This window comes from Artemia franciscana, unplaced genomic scaffold (genome assembly GCF_032884065.1).
Source record: "Artemia franciscana unplaced genomic scaffold, ASM3288406v1 PGA_scaffold_1180, whole genome shotgun sequence".
Lineage (NCBI taxonomy): Eukaryota > Metazoa > Arthropoda > Branchiopoda > Anostraca > Artemiidae > Artemia > Artemia franciscana.
The window spans coordinates 1,503,469-1,527,854 of NW_027062618.1; the positions used below are offsets into that span (position 1 = coordinate 1,503,469).

At 36.1% G+C, this 24,386-nt stretch overlaps 1 protein-coding gene across 6 annotated transcripts in view; it reads left to right on the forward strand.

Moving 5' to 3' along the window:
- Positions 1–24,386, forward strand: part of LOC136041252 (adenylate cyclase type 3-like) — a 248,448-nt gene that overhangs the window by 148,805 nt on the left and 75,257 nt on the right. For all 6 annotated transcript variants that reach the window (XM_065725862.1, XM_065725859.1, XM_065725858.1 and 3 more), the window contains one exon: positions 13,719–13,906. In XM_065725862.1, the coding sequence (XP_065581934.1) occupies positions 13,719–13,906 (188 nt within the window). The remainder of the gene's footprint in view (positions 1–13,718; positions 13,907–24,386) is intronic.

The following is a 24,386-nucleotide window of genomic DNA, read 5'->3' on the forward strand; positions in this document are numbered from 1 at the left end:
CCTCGTTCGAACTTTTTTCCTTTAAAAGTGCCTAAATGTAGATTGAATTTCATTGAAGGTGGCAAAATCCTTTTCTTCTTACATTAATGAAGAAAATCTTGCTGATTTATAACATTTGCGTGTCTCTTATGGGTGCTAATATATTTAGACACCTTCTTGGTCACATTATCCCCATATACTCGACGTAGATAACTTCGAAGACCACACTGCCTCTCCTTGACGAAAGTAAAACAGTTCAAAATAGGGATGAAACCTTTTAATTGACAGTGAACAGATATAAAATTATTTAACTGAAAATTTCAAACACATATACTGTGTTCATCATCAGCAGTAAAATCAGCATGTAAAGACATAGTAAAGACATATATTATGAAGGGCTTACATTATTAAGTTAGGGAAGTTGATGCAGATTTTGAACTAGCCAAAAGGCACTATGTGTTCGCTATTAATACTACCAGCACAGTTATGGTACACACAGGAAGGGTGTGCGCAAGCACAGGATGGCTGGCCCCCAACCCCCCATTGTACTTCCTGGCTGAAGGGCCAAGAAACGGAGATCAGCACCGCCGGTAGGGACTGTAAAGTCTAATGCCGTATCCTTTACCTTTACCTTTTTACAGTTATTGTAACTAACAACGTTAAGGGTATTAAAGTGAGCTTTTAAGGAACATTTAGGGGGAGTTTCAATTAAATGAAAAAACTATATATATGAAGGCATTCAAAAGAGCACATACCCAATATCATAGGCAGTATCGCTCTATAAAAGCTGGCAATATCCTTGAACTTTTAAAGGAGCTAATTTCTCTGGAAATTAAAAGTTGTTGTGTCCTTTTTAAGAGCCAAAAGTAATTGGTGGGCAATCAGCCCTCCTCCCAAGCCTGTTCATTTCCCAAACACATACAATTAAAATTTTGAGACATCATAATTGTTTAGCATAGTAGAACGGTTCATTAATTATGCCTTTAGGGATATTGGGTATATCGACCCCCCCCCCATAGATATGCAATTTGCCCATTATTCTTAGAAACTAAATCTTGCTTTAAAACTTAATCAAAAAGCACTGTATGTATGGTTGCCGGAAAGACACCTGAGCAACATCTCGAGAACAGCTGGTGGTATCAATTTAAAACTTTCAGTGCTACTACTATTATTACTTCTTGTCTTACAATTTAAAAAGATCAAAAGAGTGTAAGTATATCCAGGATCTCAAAATCATAGAATAAATTTTGGAAATGGTATTAAGCTTTATTTGTCATGTCAACTTGAGGAGGTATAAAACTAAATTAAACAATACTATTTACGTTAGGATTAAAAATCGTTGAAAAAGATTCTCTAACACACAAATAGCAAGCACAACTGTGGATTCTTATAGAAAAAATGAAAAGATATAAAATATTTTCTTGTGAAAGAGACTGTCAATAAAAAACGAACATAAATTAACAAAGACTTTTTCCACAAAAAAAGTTTTTTTAAAAAAAGTAAAGAGCTCCATTAAATAAAAAAGATTCAGAAATAAAGTCAATTAATCTTCCAAGATTATAACTACCACAAATCACTATCAATAAAGAAGTGAATCCCAAGAAAAAAACAGAAATTACAATAAACGACCGAGTCCAACTCAACACGAGCGAAATTCATACAATTAGGGCTGACAACCCCTGTGCCTGCTCAAGACCGGAATATAATTTACACTTTACTGAAAAAAAAATTATCGTGGATTGTCAGTTTAATATGTATATAATGATATCAATTCCTGAAAGTTTTAATAATTTTTTTTTTTTATTAAACTCAAAAATGTGAAAATACATTTTATGTATGCATCCCCAAATGCATCCAATTAAAATTTTGAGACAGTCGTTTTGTTCAGAATAGTTCAAATATAATGAAAAAATGCCTCTTGGGTCGAAAGGCCCCCCCCAAACCTGGATGCAATTGTCTAAAGGTATGCCTCGGGGGCATATAAGGTTCATAGGGAAGGTGCGGCCGTATAAAGTTTATAGGAGGCTCATCTGATTGGAAATTGAAATGTCTAGTTCTTTTCGTGAGATTCAAAAGAAATCAGAGGGTAATTAGCCCCCACCTCCCACGCCCTCTTTTCTCCATTTGCATTTAAATTGAAATTTTATATGGTCATCTCGTGCAACTAGCCAAATATCATATAGCAATACCTCTGGAGTCGACACCCCCTCCCCCAGGGGGCAAGAGTTGTCAGCTATGTCGTGGGTGCATATAAGGCTTTTATGAAATGGGTGGTTGTAAAAAATTTTGAGGAGGCTCATTGATTGGAAATTGAAAGTTCCCTTTTAAAGACTCAGAAGTGATTGGAGGGCAGCTAGCCCCCCAAGCTCTTTTCCCACTGAATGGCAAGAGCTTCATTTGCTTTTTACCAAAAACAAAATAGAGACGGTTACTTAAGTTTAAAGTTGTTTTTCTGTCTATTTAGAAGTAATAAATTTTAAAAGGAAAAACTGAAAATTTATTGCTTTTGGGCTAATAAAACAAAATTGATTATACAATGAATTTCCAAAGGGGAAGATTGATTTTATTTTTTATTTTTTAAAGCTCAATCTGGAGCGTATTTTCCTCTAACCTGGTTGCATCTATTTTGTTGATTTTTTAATCGGCCTACCGATTTTTGTGCTTCTGTTTTTTATAACCGTCACGGAAAATATTGTTTAAAACCATGTGTTTTAGCTACTGGTTCTAACTTTTCTTTTTTCTTGGCTAGTCCTTCATAGTGGAAGCAGTCTTAGCTTCAAAGAGAAATTTTGTTGAGCAATATCGTTGATACTCGTTGAGCAGGATTTGACCTCCCTGTTTAATTTTAGAGGCTATTTGAAAGCTTACACAGTTGGTTTATTTTAATAAATATATACGAATTCGCCAGATCCACAGATACCAGAGGCTGGCAATGGAGGGTTAAAACTACGTAGGGTCTAACACAAAATTGTGGCAAATATACACAATGGTTCTTACTCAGCTTAATACCCAACAGCTCACCACCTTCCAGCCTTCCCCTGAAACTCCCGTCCGTACAATTCCTTACCGTTTTTTTTTCGTTTAATTGAAACTCCTCCTAAATGTTCCTTAAAAGTTACACCTTAATACCCTTATCGTCATTAGTTACAGTAACTGTAGTGGTAATATCAAAAGTATACACATTATGCCTTCTGACTAGTTCTAAATCCTCCACAACTTCTCTTTAAAGGTCTAAATTAATAACACAAGTTGTTTTTCAGATATTGATTTGTCACCTTTTTGAAAGTCCACGTGCGCAAAGTTTGTTTTGCTGTAGCTCAACATCCGCCTAAATATTCCTTAATGTCTTCATCTTAATACACTTAATTGCGTAGTAGTAATAGCTGTAGCAGCAATAGCAGCAGCATGCGTATAGCACCTTTGGTTTCTTCAACATACCCCTCAACACGCTGAAAGTTTCAGCTTAATACTACCAACCGTTACTGAAGCATTTATGATGCGTCCGCTTGACAACCTGTGCGGGCATGGTGTGTTTCGAATTAGTTTCATACAGTTTCTATACATCCTAAATTTTTTACCATAATACCATTAATTTTAATAGTACTAGTAGTAGTAGTAGTAGCAACAGTAGTAGTGGCAGTAGAATTAATAGTAGTAGCCTAGGCTTTAGTGGCAGTATTAGCAATGGAAGTAGTAATAATAGTAACAGTTGAGCAGTATGAGCAGAAAAAGTAGCATTTGGATGCAAATTTCTTCTTTTGGTTAGTTCAACGTCCCTCACAACAAGCCCAGTTTCAACTTCACGCACTAAACTGTTCCTATTGCTGTTACGCCCTTTTGACAACCTGCATATGGAAGGCATGTTGTGATTCAGTTTACCTTCCCACTAAAAACCCCTCAAAAATTTCACCGTCATACCCTTAGGCATAGCTGTAGTAGTAGTCGCAGTAGTAGTATTGATATTATTAGTAATAGTATTGAATTGCGGTAGTACTAGTAGCAGCAGTAGTATTAACATATTACCTTTTGGTCAGTAAAACGTCTCTTTCATAAAGTCCTGGAAGTTTCAACTTAATATAATTAGCCATTGCTATGAAATTACTTTTATGTCCTTTTGATAACCTATATGTTTATATACTTCTTGAAATTTTTATCTCAAAGCTCTTTGCCCTACAAGTAGTTGTAGTAGAAGTAGTAGTAGGAGTAGCAGTAGTAAATGTAGCAGTAAAGTAGTTCAGTTCAGTTTATTAAAATCAAAATAAATGGACAACAATAACTCTCTACCCCTACAAGGCTCCATGGCCTTAAGCAGTAGCGCGCACATATTGCCTCTCGGTGAGATTATTCCGTATATGAAAGGGGTTGTCCTCTCATCAACGCCTCCCTCTTTACACAAAAGTTTGACTCTTTCTCACAACTCTGCTTTTTAAAACAATAAAAACTTTAGCGTAAAGAGCAAGGCGTTGCGGAGGGGACAACCCCTTTCATATAGAGAATCATTTCTGTTCATTTTAAGTTTTAGTGTCGCTCCTTACTTGCAGTGAAAAAAACTTGTTTTTTATTTAATTTTTGAACGTTTTTGAATTAATGCATGTTTTCATTTTGGCTCACCGCACATAAATAACTAAAACAAAATTTGCATATTAATTTTTTTCGGCTAAATGGCCTTCTCATACAAAAAAAGGGATGGGGGAGGAGGCCTAGTTGCCCTCCGGTTTTTGGTTACTTAAAAAGGCAACTAGAACTTTTAATTTTTTTACGAACTTTTTTATTAGTAATAAATATACGTAACTTAAGAATTAACTTACGAAACGAACTTCTATAGTTATATGTTTTTATTACGTATATGAGGGGGTTCGCCCCCTAGTCAATACCTCGCTCTTTACACTAAAGCTTGAATTTTGTCCTAATTCTTTAAGAATGACCCCTGATTCCCAAAAGCCGTTGAATAAACAGTTGAAATTACTAAAAATACTTTAATGTGAAGAGCGAAGTATTATGGAGGAGATGAGCCCCCTTATTTACGTAGTTATTTCAGTTCTTCTTAGGTTTTAATCCTGCTCCTTACTTCCAGCTGAAATTTTTTTATTTATTTTCTCATTGTTTTTCTTAAATAATTCTAGAAAATCCTGCAGCCCCTTCATGGAAGTTCTCTTCCCTCATGATAAATTCATCCATGGAAAATGAAAGTTCTTAAGCCGAACTGGCCAGACATGACAATAAACAACCAAGAGAGATAAAACTCCGCAAAAAAGAAAACTTCAAACGAGACGACGGCCAGTAGAATTGAAAGACTAAAACAACGCGGATATTTCGCCTGTAAAACCACCACCAATAATAATAAATACAATTATCGCCACTTATCCACGTAGGAAAAAGCAGCTATTTGAGTTACTTCAATGAGAATCAAAGAGCAACTGAGGAAAAATTATGAAAATTGAATCTTAGTTAATTATTCTGTTGCGAAATAATCCTCTTGTAAGCTAACATTGAACCAACTGTTTTTGGTCTAGTGGGTACTCTTGTCCCCTGGTGATTGTGTAAAATTTTAATTCCCCCAGCGACTATCGGTTCATTTTTCAAAAGAATATCTGACTCTTTCTCTCAATTCTTCTTTTTAAAACAGTAAAAAACTTTAGCGTAAAGAGCAGGGCGTTGATGAGGAAGCGGCCTCTTTCATATACGAAGTAATTTCTGTTCGTTTTAAGTTTTAATGTCGCTCCTTACTTTCATTTAAAAAACTTATTTTTTTATTTAATTTCTGAACGTTTTTGAATCAATGCATGTTTTGATTTTGGTCTCTCCGCAGAGGAATAATTAAAACGAAATTTGTATATTTTTTTTGGCTAAATGGCTTTCTCATAATTTTGATCGAATGATTTTGAGAAAAAGAGTGGGAGAGGAAGCCTAGTTGCCCTCTGGTTTTTTGGTTAAGTAAAAAAGCAACTAGAACTTTTAATTTTTTACGAATCTTTTTATTAGTAAAAGATTTACATAACTTATAAATTAGCTTACGTAAAGAACTTTTGCATTCTCATGTTTTTATTACATATATGAGGGGGTTCGCCCCTCGTCAGTACCTCGCTCTTTACACTAAAGCTTAAATTTTGTCCCAATTCATTAAGAATGACCCCTGAATCACAAAAGCCGTAGAATAAATAGTTGAAATTACTAAAAATACTTTAGCGTAAAGAGCGAGGTATTCGGAGGAGATGAGCCCCTCATATGAGTTATAATTTCTGTTTGTTTTAAGTTTTAATGCTGCTCCTTACTTCCAGCTGAAAAACCTTTTTCATATTTATTTTTTTATTATTTTTTTAAATAATGCTAGTAAATCCTGCGCTCCCTTCATGGAAATTTTCTTCCCCCATGATAAATTCTCGATAGAAAGTTCCCCCAGCATATCCCTCTCTTCTCAATCCCTCCCCGCAACCGAAAAAATCCTCCTGAAAACGCCTGTACACTTCCCAATAACCATTACTACATGTAAGCACTGGTCAAAGTTTGTAACTTGTTGCCCCTCCCACGGGGACTGTGGGGGAGTAAGTCGTCCCCAAAGACATAGTTATAAGGTTTTTCGACTATGCTGAATAAAATGACTATCTCAGAATTTTGATCCGTTGACTTTGGGAAAATAATTAGCGTGGGAGGGGGCTTAGGTGCCCTCCAATTTTTTTCATCACATAAAAAGGGCACTAGAACTTTTCATTTCCGTTAGAATGAGTCCTCTTGCAACATTCTAGGACCACTGGGTCGATACGATCACCCCTGGGGGAAAAAAAACAAAACAAGAGCTAAGAGCTCATATGGCACTTGTGACGAGGTCGGAACAGCCGAGAGCTCATATGGTACGAGGTCGGAAGAGCCAAGAGCTCATTTGGACGAGGTCGGAAGAGCCGAGAGCTCATATGGTACGAGGTCGGAAGAGCCAAGAGCCAAGAGCTCATTTGGCACTTGTGAGAAGGTCAGAACCTAAAGTTAAACTTTATAGCACAAGATCCTTCTAAATATCAAATTTCATTAAGATCTGGTCACCCTTTCGTAAGTTACAAATACCTCAATTTTCAAAATTACCTCCCCCCTCCCAATTCCACCAAAGAGAGCAGATCCGGTCCAGTTATGTCAGTCACGTATCTTAGACAGGTTTCTATTCTTCCCATCCAGTTTCATCCTGATCTCACCGCTTTAAGTATTTTCTAAGATTTCCGGTCCCCCCAACTGCCCCCCCCCAATTACGTTTGATCCGGTTGAGATTTAAAATAAGATATCAGAGTTACGAGGTCCTTCTAAATATGAAGTTTCATGAAGATCCGATCACTCCTTCGTAAGTTAAAAATACGTTATTTTTCTTATTTTTCAGAATTACCCCCCCCCCCCCCCGCAATTGAGCGGATCCGTTCCAATTATGTAAATTACGTATGCAAGACTTTTGCTTATTTTTCCAACCAAGTTTCATCCCAATCCCTCCAATCTAAGCGTTTCCCATCATTTTAGGTCTCCCCACCCCAAACTTCCCCCAATGTCACCAGATCCGGTCAGGATTTAAAATAAGAGCTTTGAGCCACGATGTGACGAGGTCGGAAGAGCCGAGAGCTCATATGGTACGAGGTCGGAAGAGCCAAGAGCTCATTTGGCACTTGTGAGAAGGTCAGAACCTAAAGTTAGACTCGGTACTAGAGTTATTGACATAGATACAACTTTAGAAGATTTAGAAGCACCACCCCTAAGCGAAGAAGACGTAGAATCGGACCCATAGACTAAATATGAATCACAAAAAAATGAAATCATTTCTAAAAAATAACTTGCATAAAAAACTGATCTTTTTATTGTTTGAATAAATTGGAATTTGTTTTATATATGTTGTTCTATATTTATTTAAAAAACGTAGTCTGAGGTTTTTTTTAACACTTTTTTGAAAAAATATAGAATATAAACCTCACCCCGCTGCCAGCGGGGCTCATGGAGCTTCGCTCTATAGATAATGTTACCTGTAAGCAAGCCCACTTTACGCATTTTTACTTTCATTGAAGGGGGATTTTAGAAAGGTAAAAAATAAATGCGCTTCTCTAATAATAACAGAGAAACAATATGCGATCATCAGAATCTTGCTATATGCAGTAATATACACTTAAGAATACTTGTGACGAAACTAAACATTCACCCTAAGCTGAAATAAACTAACGAGAAAGGGGGGGGGGTAGTGTCAGATAAACCACCCTGATGTTTGGAAAGACCATAAAATAATTTGTTACTTAGGCCATGTAACACCAAATAGTCGAGCTGTTAGCTGAATGTACGATCAGACCAAACCGGTTTCATAGACACAAGGACAAATGACGGGAGACAGAATGTATTGGACTTGTATGATTTGCGTCAAATATGGGTACATCAGGGGGGTGGGGGTAAGGTTAGGTTATTAACCCATTTCTGAGATATATTCTCCCCCCCCCCTAATTTGCAAATATATAGCCCAAATTATACTATTGTATAAACTAAAGTATTATATTTACATCATGTTTTGGTGTATTTCATTATGATTAACGTAAATACACTTATTGAGTGTGTTAGGTATAATACATAAGTACCAGTAATTTTCTTTCAAAAGGCCACAGACTAATAGAACCAATTTTCGATGATTTTTAAGTTAATCCCCCCCCCCTCTAAAAAACAAACCAAGAGCCTGTGTATGTACCTGCAGTCCTTTTAGTCTGCAAGGCTATCAAAATATTCAACACCAGACTTTAGAATAACATCAAAAATTATTACCTTACCCTTTCGTATTATCGACACCGTTCTTTATAGGTAGGAATTTTTTCATACACTTCAGTTACAATTTTATACTTATCTTTTGACATAGATTCTTGAATGACTTCCGTTTCTTCTCATCAAATTCATGGAAAACGTTTTAAATACGTATTTAAATTGCGCATCGTTGTCTGTGCCCAAAGGACTGGGAACTAATTAAAAGTCAATAGCTAAGTTCATGAATGTGAAATCATCATTGATGACTGTCACAGTGTAAAAATATTTTCCCTTTACTATAGGGTTCCATGCAAAATCTGTTTGCTACAATTGTTATGCATATTGTAAATTGTTTTCTTATCATGCTTCCTTCTCAAACATGTTTCCTTCTTAAATCGTAAGTTAAAAATACCTAATTTTTATAATCTTTCAGAATTAACCCTCGCCCCCACTCCCCCAAAGAGACCGGATCCGCCCTTCCAACTCCCCCGAATGTCACAGGATCTGGTCGGAATTTGAAATTAGAACTTTATAGCACAAGATCCTTCTAAATATCAAATTTAATTAAGATCTGGTTACCCTTTCGTAAGTTACAAATACCTCAATTTTAAATCTAAGCGTTTCCCATCATTTTAGGTCTCCCCACCCCAAACTTCCCCCAATGTCACCAGATCCGGTCAGGATTTAAAATAAGAGCTTTGAGCCACGATATCCTTCTAAAAATCAAATTTCATGGAGATCCAATCACCTGTTCGTAAATTAAAAATACCTCATTTTTTCTAATTTTTCAGGATTAACCCCCCCCCCCCCAACTACCCAAAAGAGAGCGGATCCGTTCCGTTTATGTCAATCATCTATCTAGGACTTGTGTTTATTTTTCCCACCATGTTTCATCCCGATCCTCCACTCTAAGTGTTTTCCAAGTTTTAGGTTTCCCCCTCCCAACTCACCGCCCCCATCACCAGATCCGGTCGGGATTTAAAATAAGAGCTCTAAGACACGATATCCTTCTAAACATCAAATTTCATTGAGATCCGATCACCCGTTCGTAAGTTGAAAATACCTCATTTTTCTAATTTTTAAGACTTACTCCCCCCCCCCCCAACTACCCCTAAGAGAGCAAATAAGTTCCGATCATGTCAATCATGTATCTAGGACTTGCGGTTATTTTTCCCATCAAGTTTCATCCCGATCCCTCTACTCTAAGTGTTTTCCAAGATTTTAGGTTTCCCCCCTCCAACTCCCCCCAATGTCATCAGACCCAGTCGGGATTTAAAATAAGAGCTCTGAGACACAATATCATTCCAAACATCAAATTTCATTAAGATCCAATCACCCGCTCATAAGTTAAAAATACTTCATTTTTTCTATTTTTCCGAATTAACCGGCCCCTTCTCCCCCCCCCCAGATGGTCAAATCGGGAAAACGACTATTTCTAATTTAATCTGGTCCGGTCCCTGATACGCTTGCCAAATTTCATCGTCCTAGCTTACCTGGAAGTGCCTAAAGTAGCAGAACCGGGACTTTAGGTTTTCCCCCTCCAACTCCCCCCAATGTCATCAGATCCGGTCGGGATTAAAAATAAGAGCTCTAAGACACAATATCATTCCAAACATCAAATTTCATTAAGATCCAAATACCCGCTGATAAGTTAAAAATACTTCATTTTTTCTATTTTTTGCGAATTAACCGGGCCCCCACTCCCCCCCAGATGGTCAAATCGGGAAAACGACTATTTCTAATTTAATCTGGTCCGGCCCCTGATACGCTTGCCAAATTTCATCGTCCTAGCTTACCTGGAAGTGCCTAAAGTAGCAAAACCGGGACCGACAGACAGACCGACAGACAGACAGACCGACAGACCGACAGAATTGGCGACTGCTATATGTCACTTGGTTAATACCAAGTGCCATAAAAACTAACAAACAAATAAACACACATCCGTGATCTGCGCTCTGGCAAAAAATACGAAATTCCACATTTTTGTAGATAGGAGCTTGAAACTTCTACAGTAGGATTCTCTGATACGCTGAATCTGATGATGTGATTTTGTTAAGATTCTATGACTTTTTGGGGGTGTTTCCCTAGTTTCTAAAAAATACGCAAATTTTCTCAGGCTTGTAACTTTTGATTGGTAAGACTAAACTTGATGAAACTTATATATTAATAAACATTATTATATGTAAGCACTGGTCAAAGTCTGTAACTTGTAGCCCCTCCCACGGGGACTGTGGGGGAGTAAGTCATTCCCGAAGACATAGTTATAAGGTTTTTCGACTACAGTGAATAAAATAGCTATCTCAGAATTTTGATCCGGTGACTTTTGGAAAATAATTGGCGTGGGAGGGAGCCTAGATGCCCTCCAATTTTTTTGGTCACTTAAAAAGGGCACTAGAACTTTTCATTTCCGTTAGAATGAGCCCTCTCACAAGATTCTAGGACAACTTGGTCGATACGATCACCCCTGGGAAAAAAAAAATGAACACGCATCCGTGATCTGTTTATTCTGGCAAAAAATATGAAATTCGACATTTTTATAGATAGGAGCTGGAAACTTCTACAATAAGGTTCTCTGATACGTTGAATCTGATGGTGTGATTTTCGTTAAGATTGTATGACTTTAAGGGGTGTTTCCCCCTATTTTCTAAAATGAGGTAAATTTTTTCAGGCTTGTAACTTTTGATGGGTAAAACTAATCTTGATGAAACTTATATATTTAAAATCAGCATTAAAATGCAATTCTTTTGATGTAACTATTGGTATCAAAGTTCCGTTTTTTAGAGTTTCTGTTGCTATTGAGCCGGGTCGCTCCTTACTACAGTTCGTTACCACGAACTGTTTGATTACGAATCAATGCAACCGTTTATTTTTAAATCGCAGTCTTCGCTAATGTTCTCTTGGAATTACCTACATACAACTGTAAAGATAATGGGGGAAAACCCTGTCTGCGTTTTTCTAAATCCGAGTTCGAAAAAACATTTTGTTAGCCACTTCTTGGGGATCATTAGGCTCGACAAATTTTTTACATTAGGTTCCTTTTGACCCTTGACCCAGAGCCTTATAACTTTCTATTTCGATTCATCTTGAACAACAAGCAGTTTGGAGTTTTTCTGGGTACTTTGGCACTTCCCCCCTCCAAAACAATTATATGCTCATCTAGGCCCGACGAAAATCCTTGAAAGTTTCAAGCACATAAAAGAAATGCATTTATGGCACTTTTACAGGCTCAGTTTTCGAACGGGGAGGGGAGGGCTTACCTTCAAAATTCAATTTTTGGGGTATATTATGCTTCACTACACAAAAAAATAGTTTGTTGCCATTGTTTCGGCCACAACTTTCTGGTAAAACAAAATTTTTTACTTTTTCGTGAATGTGGGTTTCCTGGGCTCAAGAAAGATACAAGTTTCAAGCCAACAAAAAAGCTTTGGCTAATTTTTATGGCCCCATGCTCTGAATAATGGTTTATATTTAGTATAGCCTACTGTGCTACTGTCCTATTGGCCCAGGAATTTATTGATGTAAGTTTCAAGTCCTTCGGAGAAAAATGTTTACTCGGCTATTTTGAACAGTTTTCGGGGGAATCAGTTTTTTTTTGTTGTGCATTCGGCTCTTTATGGCGCAAGAACATGAGGATATGATTTAATTGTCTGACCAGAAAATGTGGCTTTCGAGTCTTTTAGAGCCCCATTTTTTGGAGGGATCACGCTCATAAGCTTTTTCCTGTGGCACATGTAAGTTTCATACTGATCAGGAACACTAAAAACTGGACAATGTATTAGACAATGGCCAGGGACTTATAATTGAAAGTCTTAGGCAGTTCAAAAAGAAAATTTGATTGTCCTTGGTCCATTTTTGATTCTCATATTGTGGGGTTGGCCATTTTACAAGGCTGTTGGCCATTTTATGGGCCGTAATTTAGTGGGTACTGACTTTTCATTTCGAACTTTCCTTTCTGCATTAGGTCCCCATACCCAAATGACAGACATACTAATCTACTTTGTTAAAGTCTTTAGTAATGTTCTCTGTAGTATATCTTGTCATCGTTGATAAAAAAAAAAGCACAAGCTCATTCAATTTTCAATCGAATGAGCACTTTTTGAAGTTTCCACGACAATCCCTTCTATACGAAATGCCCTGATCTAAAAAAAGAAAAAATTATATATTATACCCAAATCGCTTTTTACAGCGCTATTGCGCTACCTATGATAAAATAATGCACTAGAGAAGTAAAGAAGTGGTAAAGAAAAGGAAGAAAAAGAACAGTACCAAATAAACATAGACGAATATAAAATAGACAAGAAGAAAGTTATACTTTAACTGCATGTCGAACCCTTGTTGATTATCTTTGAGCATCGAACAGCCTTTGCAACCAAGACTGTGGTGGCTGTCCAGACTCGAAATGAACGTTACTAAAATGGTTGAAATTAGATATTTTATATTAGCCCAAGGAAAATAATTTCCGTTTCATTTTTTCGAAGTAACAACGAATACCAACTCCTAAAAAGTGAAATTTCCAATTTCTCAATGAGGCCAAAAATTTTGAATACGATCCGATGTATAATGGGAGCCGCCAGAAAAAAATCTGACGCTTTAAGGGCATTGTAACCCCCCCAAAAAATGAAAACCTCTGCAAGTATATAGAAATAACTAATTAGAGTTATTACAACTTGCAACTTGAATTAAGAGAACTAATTGTTTTTCCTGCAGAAGAAGGGTTGTAAGCAGGTTTGCCATCCCGAGGAATTTTTTGCTATTTAAAGTCATTTTTTGTATGACCTAAAACAAAAAAATTCACTATATCCCTAAATTAACCAAAAATTCAATAAAATCTAGTGATTTTTTACTGGGTGGCAACCCTGATTGTAGGTTAAAAATGCAATAGCTTTGCGAATCCATCATAAGCGGTGAAGTACTAGAAGGCCTTTCGGAATTTGGTTTGCCTAGAACAGTAAAATGTTTTTTTTTTAAGTGGAAATATGTTAATACATTTTTTTCAGGTTGATAGTGTTCAAGATGAATATACTTTGATGGCTGAACACTTTGCTTGTAATGTTGTTAGTTCTGTTCTCGCAATGGTTTGTACAATTTTACTACCAAGCTTTCGTCACTTCGTCAAAGGCTTCCTTCTTCTCACTGTAATACTTATTGAAGTCATTCAATACTTTTATGAGACCCAGTTGAAAAGGTTTGACACAACTTTTATTTCATTTGTTCTAATCAATTACTATCCTTCTGCTTTATGGCTTAATTTAAAAAAATGCTTTACAAGAATTTTTTTAAAGAAAAGTAAAGATCAATATTGAAATTTGAACCGAGTAAGAATTGCTATGAATGAATAGATGAGACAAACCCAAAACGAAGAGAAATGAAAAAGAGAAAAATGAATAGAAGTTAAAAAGAATAATCACGTCAAAATTGAAAATAGACGAGATAACTATGAATGAAGAAATGATATCCAAGAAGAAAAAAATTGAAACGAATGAAACGAATAGAATTTATAATGAATAATCATGTTAAATTTGAAAATAGCAGATATAACTATGGATGAAGAAATGAAATCCAAAACGAACCAAAATTGGAACGAGTAAAACGACTAGAAGTTAAAATGAAGAATCATGTCAAACTTGATAATATGAGATATAACTATGGAAGAAAAAATGAGACCCAAAACGAAGAGAAATTAAAACGAGTAAAACGAATAAAAGTTAAAAAGAATAATCATGTCAATCTTGAAAATAGATGATATAACTATGGATAAAGATATGATATCCAAAACGAACAGAAATTGAAACGACTGAAATAAACATAATTTAAAATGAATAATCATGTCAAACTTGAAAATAGCAAATATAACTATGGATGAAGAAATGAAATAAAAAAAGAAACAGAAATTGAAACGAGTAAAACGAATAGAAGTTAAAATGAATAACCTTGTAAAACTTGAAAATAGGAGATACAACTATGGATGAAGAAAGGAAATCCAAATCAAACGGAAAATAAAACGAATAAAACAATCAGAATGTAAAATGAATTATCACATACAACTCGAAAATAGAAGATGTAACTATATTAAAAGAAATGAAACTGAAAACGGACAGCATTAAAGTGAATAATCAAGTCAAGAGTCAACATTGACAAAATTTTAAGTATGGCTAGCACCCCCTTACTTCAGTTAGAATACGAACAGAAATTGATTTAAAATACATTTTCCTTACAAAATTTTCAAAGAATATTAAATAGTGATATTCTTGCCTACGTAAACAACAATTGCTTACGAGGACACAAAATAAAAATTGTGTTACTTTTCACGAGTCAGGAAAAAATTTTGGGGAAGGGGGCGAACCATATACCCCCCCCCCTCCCAGATAAGGCCTTGGATTCTTGCACTTATTATGTGCGTCCAATTCATTATTTATGATAAATGTACATTTTTGAGTGAAAAAAATCATCAAAAATTTCATGGTAATGAACTCTAAGTAAGAAGCAACCTGGCTCAATAGTAACTGAAACTCTAAAAAACGGAATGTTGATACCAATAAATTTTATATCAACAGAATCATATCAACAGATTTATATCAACAGAGTTTTATGCTGATTTCAAATATATAAGATTCAATAAGTTTAATCTTACACATTAAAGGTTATGAGACTGAGAGAATTTGTCTAATATTTAAAAAGGGGGAAACGCCCCTAAAAGTCGTAGAATCTGAATGAAGATCACACCATCAGATTCAGTGTATCAGAGAACCCTAATGTAGAAGTTTATAGTGCACATCTGGTAAATTCTGGGATCTTATATTTTCTGCCAGAAGAAAGACCAAGGAAGTATTGAGGCCAGAGACGCTTCAACCGACCAGTACCCCCGCAAGACAACTGGCCACTAGCCCCAGGGCATCCATACGAGTGGCAAGGTATGTCGGCATTCTGACGACAGCCGGCAGGTGCATGTCATGTCAAAGTGAATATTTCCTAAGAGACGCAGGTGCTTGTTAAGTAATTAGAGTTGAGGGTAACGTAATCTTGCATAAAAGGGAGTGTTTACTTTGCTTGTTACGTAATAGGTTTAGGGATGTTACATAATAGGACTTTTTAGAGTCCCCTAGTCAGGCGGAGAATCTTTCCTTGTAACTGAGGAGGGCACACTCGTGGGTGTCACATAATGACGGTGCATACGTGGGTGTTACGTAATGACGATGCGCACGTGGGTGTTACGTAAGGGCAGCAAACACGTCGGGTGTTATACAATGACAGTGATCGCGTTGGATGGTACGTAATGACAGCGCACACTTGGATGTTACATAATACTTTAAGATATTTTTTCTTCGGGATTTCTTTTTTTTTCAAGGCGTCTTTTTCTTCTGGATTGCATTTTCTTTAGAGGTTTTTTCTTTCAAGGCTTTCCTCAGGGAACATTTATTGACTAAAGACTATTGTCCACCTTAGGGTTTGAAAGGGATCCCCCCTCAGAGGAAGGGAGCGCTAACCTATTGGACCATTAAAATCTTTCTAATAATTTGACCCGGGAAATAGATTCTACGAAATAGCCTATTCAATGCATGGAGAAATCTCTGTCTTGCATACTGATTAAGCTATGATTAATATATGATTAATATATGAATTATGACTTATAATGATTAAGCTAATGATTGCGTGTTCCCATCTGGTTGCAATAACTGAAGCGCGGGGTGAAAATTGGTTACATTTGAAGTACACCTGCTTGTTAAGTTATGCTTTAGAGAGTATTATCAGTTGATAATTGATTGTGGGTTGCTCTTTTCGGATTTTTTTTTACTAATAAAGCCTTTTTCACACGTATGGCATTTTTTTTAGCATTTTCCTGAAAAAATATTCGTTTACACAAGATTCGATCATTTAAATTTAATGACATTGCACCAGCCTCCGATGACGCCCTTTTGGTGCACCTTTTTACACCAAAGGGTTTTTGAATATTTTACCCTCAAAAATAAATTTATAAAATAAAAAAAAAACATTATTTTTTTGAACATCAGAAGCCTGCCATTTCTTTGCTAGAATATGATGTTCCACAACATTTCAAAGCCTTTGATACTCAATGACTGACAAACGACACCCTCTAGTAAGTATTATCACACATATGACATTTTAGGGGTTTTCCTGCAAAAATATTCGTTTCCAATATAACTTACCATTCAAAAGTTTATGACCAAAATCCCCATTAGAGTTTCTTCCGATGACTCCTAGCAATGAAGGCCAGCATGGCGCAATGTACAAGCCCTCTGATGACATACTTCTGGTGCATATTATCACATCCATGGGTCTTTCAAGCCTTTTTCCTCAAAAATAAATTTATAAACTAAAAATTAAATTTTTTTATTATGGCAATTACAACCTCTTGACACTCAATGGCTAACACACGACACCCTCTAGCCAGCAGCACCACACATCTGACATTTTTTAAGTATTTTTCCGAAAAATTATTCGTTTACTGTAAAATCGATAATTTAAACCTAATGAAAATCACGATTAGCGTTTCTTCTGATGGTTCTTAGCAATTGAGGCCAGCATGGAACAATGTACAAGCCTCGATGACTCCCTCTGGGGAGCACATTTTCACTCCCAAGGGTTTTTTCCATATCTTTCTCTCAAAAATAAATTTACAACTAAAAATTACCATTGTTTTCATTTTAACTTGTTGCCTGCTGTTTTTTGTTCTTGAAACGTGTTGCATGTTGATATATCTCTTTTAGACCTTGTACATTGATTTTTCTCCTCAAAAAACTGATTTTATTCGTGAAACTTATTGCGTGCTGATTCTTTGTTCGTGAGACTTATTGCACGTTGATTTTTCTCTTCGTGAAACTTGCACATTGATTTTTCTCCTCATGAAACTGGATACGTTCGTAGAACTTGTTGCGTGCTGATTTTTGTTTGTGGAACTTGTTACGCGCTGAGCTTGTTCGTGAAATTTGTTTTATTTTGATTTTTCCCTTCATGAAACTTCTACATTTGATTTTCTCTTCGTGAAGCTAATTTTATTTATGGAATGTCTTGCATGGTGATTTTTGTTCGTAGAACTTATTGATTGCTGATTTATGTTCCTGAAACGTTTTGTATGTTGATTGTACTCTTCTTGAAACTTGTACATTGGTTTTTCTCATCGTAAAACTGATTTTGTTCATGGAACTTGTTGAGTGCTGATTTTTGTTCGCAGAACGTGTTGCGTGGTGACTTTTGTTCGTGAAACTTGTTGCCAGTTGATTTTACTCTCCTTGAAATTTGTACATTGTTTTTATCCTCGTGAAACTAAATTTGTTGATGTAACATGTTGCGTGCTGATTTTTGTTCATGAAACTTCTTGCATGTTGATTTTCCCCTTCGTGTAATTTCTATATTGATCTTTATCTTTGTGAAACTGATTTTATCAGGAACTTGTTACGTTTTGATTTTTATTTCGTGGAACTTTTTTCATACTGATTTTTGTTCCCTTAAACTTGTTGCATGTTGATTTTTCTATTCGTGAAACTTGTATGTTGACTTTTCTCCTCGTTGAACTGATTTTGCTCATGGAGCTTTTTGCGTGCTGATTTTTGTTTATAGAAGGTGTTGCGTGCTGACTTTTGTTCGTTAGACTTGTTGCAAGTTGATTTTTCTCTTTATGAAATTTATACATTGATCTTTTTCCCTGTGAAACTAATTTTGTTTATGGAACTCGTTGCTTGCTGATTTTTTTATTTTGATTTTTGAGATGATTTTTCTCTTTGCGAAATTTGTACATTGATTTTTCTTCTCTTGAAACTGATTTTCTTCCTGGAATTTGTTGCCTGCTGATTTTTTTTTTCGTGTAACTTGTTGCATGCTGATTTTTCTGTTCATGAAACTTGTAAATTGATTTTACTCCTCTTGAAAGTGATTTTGTTCGTGGAACTTGTTGCCTGCTGAATTTTGTTCGTGAAACTTGTTGCACATTGGTTTTCTCTTAGTGAAACTTGCACATTGGTTTTTATGACACTTGGTATTTATCTAGTGACGTATAGCGATCGCAAATTCTGTCGGTCTGTCTGCTGGGCTGTCTGTCCCGGTTTTGCTGGTTTAGGCATTTCCAGATAAGCTTGGACGATGAAATTCGGCAGGCGTATAAGAGATCAGACCAGATTAAATTTCAAATAGTCGTTTCCCCATCTGGGGGGGGAGCGTTTGATGGTTAATTCAGAAAAATTATAAAAATGAGGTATTTTTAACTTACGAAGGGGTTATCAGATCTTAATAAATATTCATATTTAGAAGGACTCATAACTCAGTTTTTTTAAATCCCGGCCGGATCCAGTGTCATTGGGGGGGAGCTTGGGATTGACCTGATATCTTGGATAACGCTTTGAGTGGAGAGATTAGGATGAAATTTGGTGGTAAGGATAATTACAAATCTAAGATACGATACTGATATAACCAGATCAGATCCGCTCTTTTTGGGGGAGTTGGTGGGGGGGGGGGGGTAAATCTGAAAAATTAGAAAAAATGAGGTATTTGTAACTTACGGACGTGTGATCAGATCTTGTTGAAATTTGATATTTAGAAAGATCTTGTGCTTCAAAGTTCTTACATTAAATCTTGACCAGATCCAGTGAAATTGGGGGGAGTTGGAGATGGAAAAAGGAAATCTTGGAAAACGTGAAAATTGAGGTATCTTTATCTTACGAATGGTTGATCGGATCTTAATGAAACTTGATATATAGAAAGATCTTATGTTTTGAATGATCCATTTTCAATTCAAATCGGATCCGGGGACATAGAGGTTGGAGGGGGAAACAGAAATCTTGGAAACCCGAAATCTTGGAAAATGCTTAGAGTAGATAGATCAGGATGAAACTTGATGGGAAGAATAAGCGCAAGTTCTAGATATGTGATTGATAAAATAGGAACGGATCAGCTCTCTTTGGGGGAGTTGGGGGGATTGCCAATGGTTTGGTGAGTTTGGTGCTTCTGGACGTGCTAGGAAGATGAAAATGGGTAGGCATTTCAGGGTCTGTACAAAGTGACTTGCTAACAGTCTTTCTCCCGATTCGACCATCTGGGGGGCTTGAGGGAGAGGAAAAATTGAAAAAAAACTGAGGTATTTTTAACTTACGAAAGGGTGATTGGATCTTAATGAAATTTGATATTTAGAAGGACCTTGTGTCTCGGAGCTCTTATTTTCAATCCCGACCAGATCTGGTGACATTGGGGGGAGTTAAAGGGGAAACCGAAAATCCTGGAAAACACTTAGAGTGATGAGATCTGGATGAAACTTGGTGACTAGTATAAGAAAATGTCGTGGACACCTGAGTGACGTAATCCGCTCTCTTTGGGGCAGTTAGGAGGGTGGGTCGAGTGCTTTGGCGAAGTCGGTACTTCTGCACATGCTAGGACGATGAAAATTTGTAGGCGTACAAGGGAAATTCACAAATTGATTTGAAAAAGTCGTTTTCCCCAATTCGACCATGTGGGAGCTGAAGGGAGAGGAAAAATTAGAAAAAAATTAGGTATTTTTATTTTACGAGTGGGTGATCACGTCTTAATAAATTTTAATATTTAGAAGCACCTTGTGCCTCAGAGCTCTTGTTATAATTCCTGACCTGCATCAAACCTCTGAATTTCCTTTTAAAGCAATCTATCGATTCTTAGCATTTTGCTAGAGCTCATGCCAAATATGAGCTCTTGGCTCTTGGCTTTTCTGACCTCGTCACAAGTGCCATATGAGCTCTTAGTTCTTGTTGTTCTCGTGAAACCGATTTTGCTCATGAAAATTGTTGCCTGCTGATTTTTGTTCGTGGAACTTGTTGTGTTCTGATTTTAGTTACGGAAACTCGTTTCATGTTAATTTTTTTTCATGAAACTGAGCATTGATTTTTCTTTTCGTGAAACTGATTTTGTTCATGCATCTTGTTGCTTGCTGGTTTTTGTTTTAGCAACTTGTTGTATCATGATTTCTCTCTTCGTAAAACTCTTGCATTTATTTTTTTCTCCTTTTAAATTGATTTGCTCATGGCACTTGTAGCACGCTGATTGTTTTTAGAATTTATTGCGTGCAAAATTTTGTCTTCGTGAAATATGGCCATTGATTTTTCCCAATGAAAAAATGATTTTGTTTGCGGAACTCGCTGAATGCTGATTTTATGTTTGTGAAACTTTTTGCATGATGATTTTTGTCTTTATATAAGTTTCACGAAGAGAAAAATCAACCTGCAACAAGTTTCATTAACAAAAATCAGTACAAAGCAAGTTCAACGAACAAATACAGCACGCAACGAGATACATGATCAAAATCCGTTTTACGAGGAAAAAATCAACACAGGGTCGACGAAGAGAAAAAACCGTATAATACAAGTTTGACGAAGAATAATCAACAATAATCAAGCTCCAAGAATAAAAATAAGCGCAAAACAAGTCCCATGAACAAAATCAGTTTCATGAGGAGGAAAATCGATTTGCAAGGTTCAAAAAGAGAAAAAATAATATGCAACTAGTTTCACGAACGAAAATCAGCACACAACAAGTTCCGCGAACAAAAATCAGCACCCAACAAGTTTCATGAAAAAAAGCAGTTTCATGATGGGAAAAATCAGTGTACATGTTTCAAGAAAAGAAAAAATCAATATGTAACAAGTTCTACGAACACAATCCAGCACGCAACAAGTTCCACGAGCAAAAATCAGCCCTCAACAAGTTCCGCAAATAAAAGCAGCACAAAACAGTTTCCATTAGTAAAACAGTTTCACGAGGAGAAAAATTAATTTGCAAGTTTTACGAAGAGAAAAATCAACATGTAAAAGATTTTACGAACAAAAATTAGCACGCAATAAGCTCCACGAACAACAAACAGCACGCAGCAAGTTCCATGAACAAAATCAGTTTCACGAGAAGAATAATCAATGTACAAGTTTCACGAAGAAAAAAGTCAACATGCAAAAATTTTCACGAACAAAATCAGCCCGCAACAAGCTCCCCGAACGACAATCAGCACGCAATAAGTCCCATGAATAAAATCAATTTAATTTCCACGAAGCGATAATCAATATACAACAAGTTTCATGACCAAAAATCAGCACGCAACAAAATCCATAAACAAAATTAACATGCGTCAAGGTCCATGAACAAAATCGGTTTCTCGCGCAGAAAAGTAAATGGACAAGTTTCACGGAGAGAAAAATCAAAATTCAACAACCTTCACAATCAAAAATCAGCACGCAATAAGTTTCTTGAACAAAAATCAGCACGCAAGAAGTTCCATTAACAAAATCATTTTAACAAGGAGAAAATAAATCATTGTACAAGTTTCACAAAGAGAAAAATCAACATAGAACAAGTTTCATGAACAAAAAACAGCACGCAAAAAGTTCCACGAATAATAATCAGCCTACAACAAGCTCTATGAATTAAATCAGGTTCTCGAAGATAAAATCAATATACAAATTTCACGAAGAGAAAAATCAACTTGCAAAAAGTTTCACGAAGAGAAAAATTAACTTGCAACAAGTTTCAATACAAAAATTAGCACGCAACAAGTTTCACGAACAAAAATAAGTACGTGACAAGTTCCATGAACAAAAGAAGTTTCATGAGGAAAAAATCCACTGTACAAATTTTACGAAGAGAAAAATCAACTGGCAACAAGTTCACGAACAAAAATGAGCACGCAACAAGTTTCACGAACAAAAATCAGAACGCAATAAGCTCCATAAACAAAAGCAGTTTCACGAGGAGAAAAATCCATTGAACAAGTTTCACGAAGAGAAAAATCAACATGCAACAAGTTTCGCGAATAAAACCATCACACGGCGGTGAGACTTGTTGTAGGTTGATTTTTCTCTTCCTGGAAATTGCACAGTTATTTTTCTCCTCGTGAAACCAATTTTTGTCATGAAACTTTCTGCGTGGTGATTTTTGTTCAAGAAACTTGTTGCATGTTGATTATCTCTTCATGGAACTTTTGCATTGTTTTTTTCTCCTCTTGAAATTGATTTTGTTCGTGGCAATTGTTGCTTTCCAATTCTTGCTCGTGGAACTTGTTGCGTGCTGATTTTTCTTTGCAAAATTTGTTGCTGGTTATATCCATTTTTTATTTTGTATATTAAGTTTTCTCCGCTAAAAACTGTTTTGTTCATGGATTTTCTGCATGCTGATTTTGCTCGTGGAACTTGTTGTGCTTCAATTCTAATTCGCTTTTTCTCCTCGTGAAACCAATTTTTTCATGGAAGCTGTAGTAGATTAGGTTAGGGGGACTGTACCAAGCCTGGCGGAACCTACACCTAACATACACGTCTTATATTATGCCAAGTTAGGTGAGATGACACGTACTAACTTACCATGATTAGCTCTTAAGTTAGAAAACTTCGCCTTCCATTTTTAAGGTATGGTATAGCATGCGCCACGATTGGTGCAGTCCCCCTAACATAACTTATTACAAGTTCAATGGAGGAGAAAAATCAATATAAAAGTTACACAAAGAGAAAAATCAACATGTAAAAACTTTCGCAAACAAAAAAACAGTAAGCAATAAGTTACATGAGCAAAATCAGTTTCACGAGCAGAAAAATCAACGTACAAGTTTCACGACGAGAAAAATTAATATGTAACAAGTTTCACGAATAAAATCAGCTCGCAACAAGTTAAAATAAAAACAATGGTTATTTTTAGTTTAAAAATTTATTTTGAAATAAAAAATTGGAGAAAATCCTTAGGTGTGATAATGTACCCCTTCCCCTCGCAGAGGGTGTCATCGGATCTGGTAAATTGTGCCAAGCTGGCCTTAATTGCTGGGAGTCATCAGAAAAAACACTAATGGGGATTTTCTTATTAAGGTTAAACGACAGTTTCTAGCGTAAACGAATATTTTTGCATGGAAATTCCAGAAAAAAATATCATATATGTGATAATCTTGCTAAGGGATGCCGTTTTTCAGCCAATGAGTCTCAAAGGCTTGGAATTGTCATAGAATATTGCAGTCCAGCGATGAAATGGCAACTTTCTGCTGTTCAACTGAAAACAATGATCTTTTTCAGTTTCTAAATTTATTTTTGAAGGAAAAAGCTTGAAAAACCTTTTGATTTGACAATGTGTGCCGGATGGCTGTTATGAGGAGGCTGGTACATTGTGCCACGCTGGCCTCAATTTCTAGGAGTCATCAGAAGAAACGCTAATGAGAATTTTACAGTAAGTTTAAATGATCGATTCTAGTGTAAACGAATATTTTTGCAGGAACATCCCCAAAAAATGTCATATGCATGATAATGCTTGCTAGAGAGTGGATTTTATGAGCCATTGAGTGTCACAGGCATGAAATTGTCATGGAACATTGCAGTCTAGCGATGAAATGGCAAGTTTCTGCTGTTCAAATAAAAACCATGGTATTTTTTTAGTTTACAACGTTACTTTCAATGGAAAGAGCTTAAAAAACCGTACGTGTGATAATATGTGCCAGAAGGGTGTCATGGGGGGGGGGGGCTAGTGCATTTTGCCACGCTGGCCTCAATTGCTAGGAGATATCGGAAGGAACTTTAAGTCATTAAGATTCTATGTGATCGATTTAATGATCGATTCTTGCGTAAACGAGTATTTTTGCAGGAAAATGCCCAAGAAAAGTCATATTTGTGAAAAAGACTCCATTAGTTAAAAATACGCCATAAGCAGCTTGCAATATTATCTGATTATGC